Source organism: Podarcis melisellensis (genome assembly GCF_964234715.1).
Source record: "Podarcis melisellensis genome assembly, chromosome: 13".
In the NCBI taxonomy this organism is placed as follows: domain Eukaryota; kingdom Metazoa; phylum Chordata; class Lepidosauria; order Squamata; family Lacertidae; genus Podarcis; species Podarcis melisellensis.
Genome location: NC_138545.1, coordinates 51,000,928 through 51,014,017, shown reverse-complemented (window position 1 = coordinate 51,014,017; position 13,090 = coordinate 51,000,928). Strand labels below are relative to the sequence as shown.

Here is a 13,090-nt window from a genome sequence, read left to right as displayed (position 1 = left end):
GCATAGCTTCCTGAGGAAACTGCTTAATTGATCTAGACAGAAGTTACAATGTATCCAGTTTGACAGGAATTTGTATAGTCGTACTTCGGAAATTGAGCAGAATCTGTTCCGGAAGTCTGTTCGACTTTCAAAATGTTTGGGAACCAAGGCGTGGGTTCCAGTTGGTTGCAGGAATCTCCTACAGCCTATCGGAAGCAGCGTTGGATGTTCAGGTTCCAAAGAACATTCACAAACTGGAACACTCACTTCCAGGTTTGCAGCGTTTGGGAGCCAAAATGTTCAACTTGCAAGGTGTTCGGGATCCAAGATACGACTATAGTTGCATTGATATTGGTAAATGAGGAGCTGTACAGAATGCTGCTCAGCCATTAAATTATTATTAGAAGGCTAGCTAGTACTCAGCTTTTTGGATTTTATTTAAATTTGCCTAGACCAAGCCCCATCATAATCATTAGAATTAAGAACATCAGATTTGATGGTGGTAATGTTAAAACGTTAAAATCAATAATATGATCTTTATGAGATAAAGTCAATAATTTTTTTTCTAATCTGGGATCATGGAATTGATATCTTTATCCATAATTTTAGGTTTTTAAATGTTTTGTTGAAGTTCTACCTTGCTTAGTATCATTAATTACAGAATCCCGATTCCTAACATCAAATGCCACCCCTACTTCCTAGAGATTAAAATTAAATTAAGTGGCTGTTGATTAGATGAAGGTTTTCTGAGATATATACACACTACCTGTCATTGCATTAACTTTCAGTTTCCCATTTTTTAAAAAAAACTCCAGCTATCTGCCACCAGTCCTCAAAAAATCCCCAGGGGACTCCAAATTTTATATTGGGCTTGAACCACTGTTTGGCCTCTCGCTTTTCTCATGCAGAAGGGGCTCATTCTCACAGCATATTGCTTTTCTAGATTTTCTCAAGGTTTGGGTTTTGATGCTGCAGGTGGGCACAGGAAGGGAGAAAGAAGTTCTATAAAAAAGCTCCCATCTTCCACTCTGCATTTTCACATCTATTTTCAGCTGTCGCCACCCCTCACCCCCTGTCTGCTGCTACTGCTTCAGTGCTTTTTTAAAGTTGAAAATGTTTTTCAATCCAAGATCCCAGACAATTGTGTCAATGTCACAGAGGGCAAACGAACCCTTCACTCTAAAGGAGAAAATGCATCCTTGTTACCCAGGCAACTGAGCCATTGCTTCCCTGCACAGCAAGACTTTTTTCCCCTGTTTCAGTTGGTTGTAGGAGCAGAATGGGAGTGCACATGGTTTGCATGTCCACATTCTGCATTTACATTCATGATTTAAAATTCATTATACTTTAAAGAGCTCTAGCATTCAATCACTGATGAAAAATGGAGTTTACAAATGTCTGACTTGGAGATGGAAAGCCTGTCAACTTTCTGATGTTGTTGAACTATAACTCACAACTTGTGGAGAGCCACAGCTTGTCCATCTCTGTTATAACTCATATAGTCATATTAATTGGCTGCTAAAACAATTAACAGTTTGCAATGAAATAGAGCTTTTATACTCTGGCTTTGGTCCAGAGTATAATGACTCTCAATTCCATCCTCCACCCCTTTTCCTCAGTTTATCTTTAGTTTTGTTTCTTATCTGATTGTAAGTTACAGGCTGGATTTTTAGGAGAGGCCAAAGACTGTTCTCAACTGTTATATATGAATTTAAAGAATTTTTTTATCCTGCTCTTTAGCCAAAAATATGCTCCCAGGCAGCTTACAAATGAAAATAAGGCAGCCTTGTTCTAACACATACAGTCTAAAAGACACAGCACAAAGGGTTTGGAACAGAGAAGGAAATCAGACAGCATTCTTAGTTATAAGGTTCTTGTAATGTCAACTGGAATAGAATAAACAAAATAAAAAAAATCCTTCCAGTAGCACCTTAGAGACTAACCTTAGAGATATGGGTGGCAGTGTGGTCTAAACCACAGAGCCTAGGGCTTGCTGATCAGAAGGTCGGCGGTTCGAATCCCCGCGACAGGGTGAGCTCCCGTTGCTCGGTCCCTGCTCCTGCCAACCTAGCAGTCCGAAAGCACGTCAAAGTGCAAGTAGATAAATAGGTACCGCTCCAGCGGGAAGGTAAACGGTGTTTCCGTGTGCTGCTCTGGTTCGCCAGAAGCGGCTTAGTCATGCTGGCCACATCACCCGGGAGCTGTACGACAGCTCCCTTGGCCAGTAAAGCGAGATGAGCACCGCAACCCCAGAGTCGTCCGTGATTGGACCTAACAGTCAGGGGTCCTTTTACCTACTGGAAGGATTTTTTTTATTTTGTTTCTACTATGGCAGACCCACACAGCTACCTACCTGTAACTGGAATAGAATAATTTGAAGAGAAGGAGCCAAAAGTTGCTGGTCTTTCAATACAGTATTGCTGATGGAGGGGCTTGATTCTCTCTTTCCCTAGACAAATAGAACATAACATAAGGGTTATGTTTCTTTCTAATAAAGTATGCTAGCTTTGAACTTTTTCCTAATGAATTAGAGTTCATTTATACTATTATAATGGGATAATTGATGGGGTGGGAGCAAACCAGCAGAAGGTATCTCTGAATGCATAGTATTTAGTATAGGTAAAGGTAAAGGTACCCCTGCCCGTACGGGCCAGTCTTGCCAGACTCTGGGGTTGTGCGCCCATCTCACTCAAGAGGCCAGGGGCCAGCGCTGTCCGAAGACACTTCCGGGTCACGTGGCCAGTGTGACATCGCTGCTCTGGCGAGCCAGAGCTGCACACGGAAACGCCGTTTACCTTCCCGCTAGAAAGCGGTCCCTATTTATCTACTTGCACCCGAGGGTGCTTTCGAACTGCTAGGTTGGCAGGCGCTGGGACCGAGCAGCGGGAGCGCACCCCGCCGCGGGGATTCGAACCGCCGACCTTTCGATCGGCAAGCCCTAGGCGCTGAGGCTTTAACCCACAGCGCCACCCGCATCCCTTAGTATTTAGTATAGTGGCACTATAAAAGGCAGCATCTCTCTGGTGCCTTTACCTCTCTCATCTGAATCGCTTTGCATTTATTGCAACTCATATTACTGCAGAACTGTCAGCTGTGTCTCTCACATCAGTATCAAATGGAATACATAACAGTTTCAAGCCTTCTGGCTTTAACTTCTGTAAGTTTGCATGGTACAAAGTTGCCCTGTCTCCATGAGAGGTTTTTGTGTCTGAAATCAGAACATTTCATAGGTCATTTGTGATTAAAAGTTAGAAGAGAATCCTCCTCTTTTGTCGCTGTACTGTAGGAATATAAACTCAAACCTCCTGGATCAGTTAAGTTATATTTAGTTGAGTACTCTGTTTTTACAGTGGCTAAGTGGATACATCCCAGAAGTGAACAATCAAGTTAGGAATGCAACAGCCTTCTCTCACTTATTCCTCAGCAACCACAAAAGACATGATACATCTGATCCTGGGGGTTGTCTATGGTTATCATGACTCATAGCCATTGAAAGCCTTATCCTTCATAAATTTGTTCCGTCCCCCATTCTAAGCCTGTGTTAGTTATTGGTCATCACCCTATCTTGTGATAATGAATTCCTTAGTTTTAACTGTGTTCTCTGTCCTGAATTTCCCCCCATTCTATTTCTTGGAAAGAATCCAGGTTGGAGTATTGTGAGAGAAGAGAGAATTCATTCCTGTACATTTTCTCTGCACCATGCATATATTCATACACCTCTCTCTTCTTGCATCTGCTAGCAGTGCCCTTCTTAATTACGGTAATATAAAAACACCCCTGCTGGATCAGAAGAGTCCTGCATTCTGTTCTCCCACTGGCCAACCTAGCACTCAATTGTTTGCCATCCATAACAATGTTACTCTGAGCCAGGGGTCGGCAACCTAAGGCCCATGGGCCGGAAGCGGCCCACAGAGTCCATTTAACCGGCCCATGAGCTGCCCTGAACCAGTGCAGCATGGGGACTCTCTTCCGCGGCACCGGAAATTGCTTCTGTGCATTCCCAGACACCCAAAGTCGTGTCTGCGCATGTCTGCGGCGCCAGAAATCGCTTCTGCACATGCCTGGAAGCTGAAAATTGCTTCTGTGCAGGCAGGATTTTCAGCGTCTGGGCATGCACAGAAGCGATTTCCGGTGCCGCGGACATGTGCAGACGTGACTTCCGGCGTGCTGCGCCAGTCTGGCCCATGGAGGATCTCCGCAGGAGTGATCCGGTCCATGCCCAGTAAGCCTTGCCGACCCCTGCACCATAATACCTATGACTCGTGGTAATATTTCCATAATGGCTAGTGCTCATAATTTCTATGAATTTGTCTAATACCATCCAAGCTGGTGACCATCACTATTGCTTGTAACAAATTTGATATTGCTGTGTGAAGAAAATAATCAGTTTCTCTTTCCTGATATACTCATTGATCAGCTTCATTGGATGATCCCAGGTTCTGGTTTTGGAGAAGAAAAAAGCTCTTTTTCTTTCACTTTTGCCACAAAGAATCCAACTCTATGTTGGAAGGGACCCCGAGGATCATCTAGTCTAACCCCCTGCACATGCATATTTTATACACTGGTCATGCCTCTCCTCCTTGTATTTTCTCCCTGTACTGTACTGACAAAACCTAAGTGTGGCATTTGCACATATGAGTGTTGCTCCAGCCCCCTAAATCTTAGCTGATTTCTTGTGCTGATTTCTAATTCCATTTTTTAAGGAGTTCTTTTATTCTTATAGATATTTTCCCCAAGTTAGTTTTTTTCATCCTTTACTGTAGAAATACACATTTGAATTGAGCTTCTATTATTTTGAATTTGAATAACCCCCAAGGGTTCTGAAGAACTCTGACCCTCTTCACTTTCCCTTTCAACTTTCTTCTTACCAGTCACATTGGTTTTTGAAGTGTTTCTTATTTTGAGGTTATCTGTGGGGCCTTGTATTGCCATCTGCAGTGATTTTGTGGATGTGTCTACCCTTTCTGAGATGCCTATTTTGACTGACTTCTTGCCCTCTTTGAAGCACAAATCAATCCTTCTGCAGTCACAGTTTTTGTGATGAAAAGTAATACATTATTTGCTATTTGGTCAGGTAGAGACAGGAATCAGAATTGTAGAGTTGGAAGGGACACGGTGAAGGTAATTTAGTTCAACTCTCTGTAATGCAGGAAACATTTGCCTAATGTGGGACTCAAACCCACAACACTGAGATTAACAGTAAAACAGTGCAGACCAGGGATAGGGAACCTTAAACCCAGGGGCAAAATGCGATTCTCCAGGTCTTTCTAACCATGCCTGCTTCATACCCTCCTTGAGTGCACTTGCATGTTCTTGAACTGTGATGATACTTCTGGCATGCCTGGATGAATAGGTGTTTAAGTACTCATTGAAGCCTCTGACTGAGCATAGCTTGCTATTCATTGGTAAGGATTGCATCTGTTGCTCTGCCCATTGCTGGCATGCGATCTCTAGAAGGCTGCCCATGAGGATAGATAAGTGATTTGACTTTGCATAAGACAGGTTCATGTGTTCATTACCTATATGGCCATTTATGGGTTGATGTTTCATTCACATTTTTAGAATATTTATTTTCATGTTCTGTAGTAAAGATGATGTTAAAGATACAGTGTTAAGGTTCAATATTCTGTTAGATTTTGCTACATGATTGATTCTTAAGGACAGATAAAGCTTTCCTATTCCCCTTCTGCTGGTGTGGTTAAAGGAAACATGTTTTGTTGCCCTTAGACAGTTTTTCGGCCTTCCAGTCAATACCTTTGCATGCGTAGTTTGAGTACAATGTGCATCAGGATTCATATCCAGAAAAACTGTCTAAATAGTTTTCCCCTGGCAGAATTTTTCCTGTAAGGAGGAATGCAAGCTAATATGAGGGTGCTGTGCCTATTTTTTTCTACACTGCCAGTTTTGTGTCAGGAATGCTTTTTGAATGCAATAAAATGCTTGAAGACTTCAGTAAGTGAAAGGGGCTACTTAACTGTTTCCTGCTGTCTCTGATATTTTGGAGAAAGAATATTGAAAAGTGATGTTCTGGTATTCTATTCTATATGTTTATACTGTACTGTTGTAGTTTTAAACCCTTTATTGCCACTGTATTTGAGTGACATGCAATTTGGGTTAATTTTTCTTGTAATATCTGATCTTTTACCAAGACTGTTTCCTTCCAGTTAGTCATCAATAGAAAACCTGAAACAGTTCTGAGGAACTTAAAAGTAATTGAAGCTGCTTCAGTAAACTAAACTCAGTTCAATGTGCTTTTGTTTGCACTATAGTACATAAAGACCAGAAAATCTAGGTTACTGTACTGTAAACAACTTTGAACATGGAATTATGTGTAACAAAACTACTTCAATTGTCTATAATTTGGATTTAGGTAAAAGACTAGTGGCTTTGTTAAATACGATATGAACAATGATGTATTGCTAATAGGTACATAGTGGATTCCAACCAGAATCTGTACCCTGGGGTAATTTTATTTGGCTTTTGGCAGTCCTGCCTAGCTTTATTCAAGGTGTAGTAGAGAAGTTGCCCACTATCTTAATAAAAGAAAATGCATTTCAGAGAGCTGAATTTTTAGAAGCTCACAAAATAAGGACTTGAATTGTGGTGGATGATATACTGTATATCTCATAGTACAGCAGTGGGGAACAGGATCCAGTTGGAGGACCAGATCCTGCATTCTCCCTACCCTCACTCCCAGCAGATCACTTTGACAGATGGGCAGATGACAATTTATTTTTTTCAACATACCTTGAACTCAAGTCACATTGCAAAAGATGAGTACAGTTGATCCAAGCAGGGCTTGAAGTCACCACTGATTGTCATTGACGTAAAGCCCTCCTTTTGGGCAGTCCCCCAAAAATGTCAGAGAGCAAGCATAAATACTTAGGCAACATCTCTTTCTGATAAGGGTCCCAGGCAGTTGAAGAAGCTTGCCCCTTGATGGTACCAACAATCTCTCCCATAGTAGAGCTAGCAACTATGCCACTCCAGGCTTGTTTTAATAATATGGTGCCTCAATAAATTTTAATTGGCCACGGCAGCCGCTAATTTCATAGTTACTAGTTTTGAAAAATATTAATTGAGTCACTTTAAAATGTCTTATTTTTCTTACCCTTCCTCAAATGGCTGTGGAAAGTGTACATAGTTCTCCCTACTCTGTCCTGTCATCATAAGCATGTGAGAGGAACAGGCTCAAGGTCTCGCAGTGAGCTTCATTGCTGAGTGGAGTTTTGATCTCTTATCACCACAGCCCATGTCACTACCTCTTTGCTGTTCCATATTGTGTCTCACAGAAGGAGATAATCTTTCATGTTAATGCTACTCAAAATGAGCTTGTAATTTGACTAGACTTATCTCAGCCTTGCCTTGAAATAAGATGCAAACACATGTATTTGAAATCAGTTTTGCACTGCTTTGCATTATCAATATACAATAGTATTTAACAGAATAAACAAAGACTTAAACGTCTCAGGACCACATAAACCATCTGGGACTCTGTGATTATCATCTTACTTCCTCCACGAGAGGTCCGGAGAGTGGCAACACAAGAGCACTCTTATTAGTTACTTTCTGCTAATGCTACTACACAGTTGGTCTTAAAGAAGTGGGTATATGATGGCAGCATAGGCTTTGGTTTAGGGTTGGCATTGGGGAAAGAGGGGTTCTTGTGCCTTTAAAATCTATTATCTCCACGGTTAAGACCAGCAGGACTTCTCTTGGGAAGCATGAGGTTGTTGCAGGGTGAGCGATGGTGGAGAAAAACAAGGACTGTAGTCCCAATTTTGTGTTATGCGATGCCCCCCACAGCGCACACTCAAAGTTCAAAATGTGCTCATTGGTCCAGAATGGTGGCAACTCCTGCTCTACTTGATGAATTTTTTACTAAGGATTTTAAATTTAAGGATTTTCTAAAACTGTTCTACAAATTTATGTAAACTTCCTAAGGTTATTAAAAAAGTTAATACTGCTTGCAGTAATTTCGAACTATACACTAAACACTAAAGCTTCAGCTCTTTGAAGCAACTGATGTTTGACCATAAGTGACAGTAGGAACTGATCATTAAGAGAATATGAAAATGTCAAGGGGGAAAAATTAATGAAACTCATTTATTTTCTCATGGTACATATTGTTCTGTTATGCTTAGTCATACTTCCCCTTAATTTCTGTTTTATGAATTATATGTTAATAATCTTGCAAAAGTCAATTCTTGTGAAACCTCAGTTCTTATAACTATTCAGTTTCGGGAATTACTGTGGACACAGAGTTGAGACTTATGTTGCTGTCACTTTTAATACAGTGATTAGTAGCTTTTTATTCTGAAGGGTTGGTGATGATTCAGAACCAGAAAATTCTAACTTATTTGTAGTATTAAACAGTATTAAACAGTAGTTAATGTTTACTACTCATGTCTCAATGTATGAACTATCAAAGCAGAATAATGGCCACCCTCATGGTTTCAATATTTCCAGATAAGGTATCTTTTGTTGGTGACACAGGGTCACACAGCTACATTAAGGCAGTTGTCATCCTTGGAAAAGGTAACCAAGGAAGAGAGTTTGTGTCTCCCCTCACTTCTCTCTGGGTACGTGTCTAGGTGTCCTTGGATAAAGAGGTTGGTGGAGTTGAGTTGCCTTTATGGAATTTGGTGATGTGATGGAGCAGAGTACTGTAGATTAAAATGAGTAGTTTTCTGTTTTGGGGTTTAAACCCTACTTTTCTTCCCTTGTAACCAGTATGCCTTGTATGAAATGGGTGTTTTGTGACTTGCCATATGCACTGTAGTTGTCATTATATAAACAGGCATACCACCTGGCAGTTATTTTGTGGCAGCGCCCACAACACATGCTGAAAATTCCAAAAGTGCCAAGATTCCCAGAAACGTTTCAGACCCTGTCTTTATATAATCTGGGATCGGACCTTAATCTTCCATACAGGCGTTTCCCCCAGCCTACATATGTCTAGTCATGCCTCTAACACTTTGTTTTAAATGCTAACGGACCATCATATGATGGAACAACCTTACAAAATGCTTTAAATATGAAAACAGATACAGTGGTAGCTTGGGTTACAGACGCTTCAGGTTACAGACTCTGCTAACCCAGAAATAGTACCTCGGGTTAAGAACTTTGCTTCAGGATGAGAACAGAAATCGCGTGGTGGCGGCACAGCAGCAGCAGGAGGCCCCATTAGCTAAAGTGGTGCTTCAGGCTAAGAACAGTTTCAGATTAAGAATGGACCTCCAGAACAAAGTTCTTAACCCGAGGTACCACTATATATTTTGTTAGTTCCAGGGGTTATTTGTTCAAGCACCAGTTCTCTGTCTGGTAGAGATCACTCCTTTCAGGATGGATTTGTGTGTATAGCTTGCACATAAGGTTGCTGGGTAAATTACTTAATTAGAATAGTTTGCTTGGAGAAGTAGTTTGCTTCAGAATGTCTTTAATAGTTCTTCTGAGCTTCAGAAATTGATGGGGAAGTTAGGCCGTTCTCCCACATTTTTGCAAGTGTGATGCAGAGAAGGCATTTTTAAACCATTCTCTTAGGTGTTGGGAAATGGAAGAGCTGGCTCATGCAGTAATGAAAACAATGCTATTGGATGCCCATCTTGGAGTACATAAGATCAAGTATTTTTTCCCTACATTTTTATTTGGAGCTACCATACTCTGGCTAGTATTAGGATAATGAGACACCAGATTTCAATTACAGCCCATTTTGCTTTGGGGAGGAGTTCTACTGAGAATGGAATTGTCATTTTCGGTAAGATCTGGCTCACTAGAGTGCCTATGCTTGAGGTACTTCACATTGCCTAAGCATCTATTTAATAATCATACTTGAGTGCATTAAACTTGTCTGTTATATTTTGAGAAGGATACTTTATTCCTTTGTAACTCTTTTCTTTTTTCTCTCCATAGATGTGGAACATGATCTCTGAAATGGGATTAAAGCAGCGTCACTGACTTCAATATACACTTCATTTTTGTTTTTGACTTAAAGTGCCATGAGAAAATTTGCGTATTGTAAGGTGGTCCTTGCCACCTCACTGGTTTGGGTCCTTCTGGATATGTTTTTGTTACTTTACTTCAGCGAATGCAACAAATGTGATGAGAAAAAAGAGAGAGGCCTACCGCCTGGAGATGGTAAGTAATAATAGTATTTAGTGACCAGAGATTAAGTTTTCAAATACCACATAAAATAAGTGAAGTAATGGCCAGTTCAAGACTACAACAGATAGGAGGAATATGTGTTTGTTTTCTTCTTAAATTATCTGGACCAGAATTAGTGTGTTCCCCCCCCCCCCGCCCACTGCACAGTTGACCTTTTATGTGGCATCATTTCAAAAGCATTTTAACAGCTGGTTGAGAAACGCATGCACAGAATTTGCTTGGATACACTGAACTAACACTTTGATTGCTGGCTCTCAAAAAATGATTTCTTCTGTGGAATAATAGTGGGAGGGAGAGGAGGGCAGAATAAGCTATGGTCCCATCCAGCCCTATAATTTTATGTAGGTGGTGCAGAACCTTGGGGCCTGTTCAGCTCTACTTTGGCCCCATATGGCTCTTTCTTCCCCAGTAAACACCATCATCTCATTCTTTCCCCTATGGCACCACTGCCCTCCCACTCCATCTTCTGCCCTCCCTTGTGTTTCCTACATTTCATCTAAACTGCTTTGCTCTCTTCTAGACACTAAACTTCAGGTGTAAACCCTCACTTACTTATTGTAAAAAAGCAGCTTTCATGGTTAAGACACTGGCCCAGTTCACCAGTATGGTTACTGTCTGAACTAGACAAATGTTGCAGACACTAATGTGGATCTTTTCTCAAGTTATTACATTATTTTAGTAGGAAGAAAGATATATCTGGATTTGTACAAATGGTTGGTAAGAAAAACCTGAAGCATGACAAAGGTGTGTCACACAGCAGTGTCATTGCACAATGGCTTGATGCAAATTGAGATGACTGGAAATTAATAGCTTTGAGAGTAATCTGAACACAGAATCAGACCCCTCAGGCTAGTAGATAATTCCTTCTTAACGGGATGGGTTTTTGGAAGATTTCTGTGTGGTAATTTGTATGTCTGTAGATCAGTGCACGCTGATCAATGCAGCTGGATTATCACCTTGTTGTGGTGAGTGGGCTTAACGTTCCTATGACCCTTGTGAGTGAAGCTGTCAGGAGTCTCTACTCGCAGCAGGGTCACCCAAGGTGGTAAGGTCAAAGGGGAGGAGCTAGACAAAGAATGATCCAAGAAGTCATCAGTGGTAGAACAGGCGGACAATAACAAGCAGCATGTTTCAACGGCTGTGAAGATAGATGAAGGCTGCAGCAGATAAGAATCTATTGGTCGTCGTGATTCTCATGCCATCAGAATAGAGCCTTACTGCGAAGGCTGTGTGTTGGTCACCGTGCACTGATTTACAAACATAAAACAAACTCACGCGCAGGCGTCTTCCAAAAACCCAATCCAACCCCCAAAAAGTCCCATTGTGATTGGCAAATGGTAACGGGCAGGACTGTGAAATCTGGAAGCCCCTAATCATGAACCAGCCCATGGGTGGTGGATACAGACTCAGTTGCTCTGACTCAAGTTGAGTAGCTCAGCAGCTGTATCCATGACTGAACAGTCCTATTTAGGATCCTCTCTGCTCACCCGAAAAGGGGGAGGAACTAGAAAAGGTGCCCTAAACATAGACTGCCTCCCATTTCCCCCTGACTGGATTACCATGCCCAGTGGGGTCACCACCCAGGAGTTGTAAAAGACAATCGAAATTTGATCATGGAATATACGGACTTTGTTGGATAACAGATAATGAGTGTCTTGAATGCAGTACTGCCATCATATTGCTATCCTTGCAAGAGAGTTGCGATGTTTTAGCATGGGTATTGCAGTGCTTCAAGAAACGTGAAGAGCAGGAGAGGGACAAGGAAGAAAAAGGACGCTACACATTCTTTTGGAAAGGTCTACCTGAAGAAGAACGTCAAATACATGGAATAGGCTTTGCTATCAAAAACAATCTTGTGAAGCTCTTGTCAGAAGTCCCTACCGGCATTAATGAGCGACGTTCAACCCGTCAAATAAAACTTGCCAAAAACCACCAGGCTACTATTTTAAGCACATATGCACCAACACTGGATGCCGATGAAGACATTAAAGAAAAAAATTATCCTGGGTGATTTTAATGCAAGAGTTGGGCGAGATTTCGATCTGTGGCCTGGGACTATTGGGAAAGCAGGAATTGGCAACAGTAACCAAAACAGAATTTTACTTTTGACTATATTGTTCTTTCGACAAAAAAATAAATTTAAAACATCATGGAGGCATCCTCGGTCGAACCACTGGCACCTCTTTAGACTATGTACGGTAATTGTCTGAGCTGAAGATTGCTGTGATGTGTTCCTTACCAGAGCTATGACGAGTGCTGACGACTGCTAGACAGATCACTGATTAATACATTCCACAATGACTAAGCCTCAACGTTGGCTTCAAGGAAGTAAACCAAGGTGAAAAATGAACACTCAAGCCGTTCAACATCTATTAAGTGGGATTGCTTCCAAATAACTCTTAAGGACCATCTGTTTTCAGAATTCCCTGATAACATTGAGGAACACTGAACCAAGCTAAAAACATCCATTATTGCAGCCTGTAAACAAACTATTGGATACCAAACTAAGAAACACCAAGACTGATTTGATGAGAATGATAGTGAGATTGAACACGTTATTGACAAGAAAAGGAAGCCCTTTCAGATCTGGCAAAGAGATAGAAACTGTGCCACTAAGAAAAAAAACCTATGCCAACGCTAAGGCTGAGGTTCAAAGAAGAACCAGAGAACTAAAGAACACCTGGTGGATTTAAAAAAGCTAAAGAGAGCCAGCACTTAGTCGACACTCATGAATGCAGAGCTTCTTTAAAGCCACAAAGACCATCTAAGGGCCAATAAATCATGGCATGTGCCTCCTACACTCAACAGATGGTACCACACTTCTAAAAGATATAGAAGCTATCGCACTCTGCTGGAAAGAACATTACCAGCATCTCCTTAACTGCAACTTCCAGTAGCTGCTGAGGTCCCCATACCAAATTCTGCAAAAACAAATTGGAGATGAGCT

At 41.3% G+C, this 13,090-nt stretch overlaps 1 protein-coding gene across 1 annotated transcript in view; it reads left to right on the top strand.

Moving 5' to 3' along the window:
* The window catches only part of GALNT1 (polypeptide N-acetylgalactosaminyltransferase 1), a 56,580-nt gene that overhangs the window by 6,663 nt on the left and 36,827 nt on the right, over window positions 1-13,090 (top strand). Inside the window, exon 2 of the mRNA XM_081884116.1 lies at window positions 9,892-10,116. Coding sequence (XP_081740242.1) covers window positions 9,978-10,116 — 139 coding nt within the window. The 5' untranslated portion in view covers window positions 9,892-9,977. The remainder of the gene's footprint in view (window positions 1-9,891; window positions 10,117-13,090) is intronic.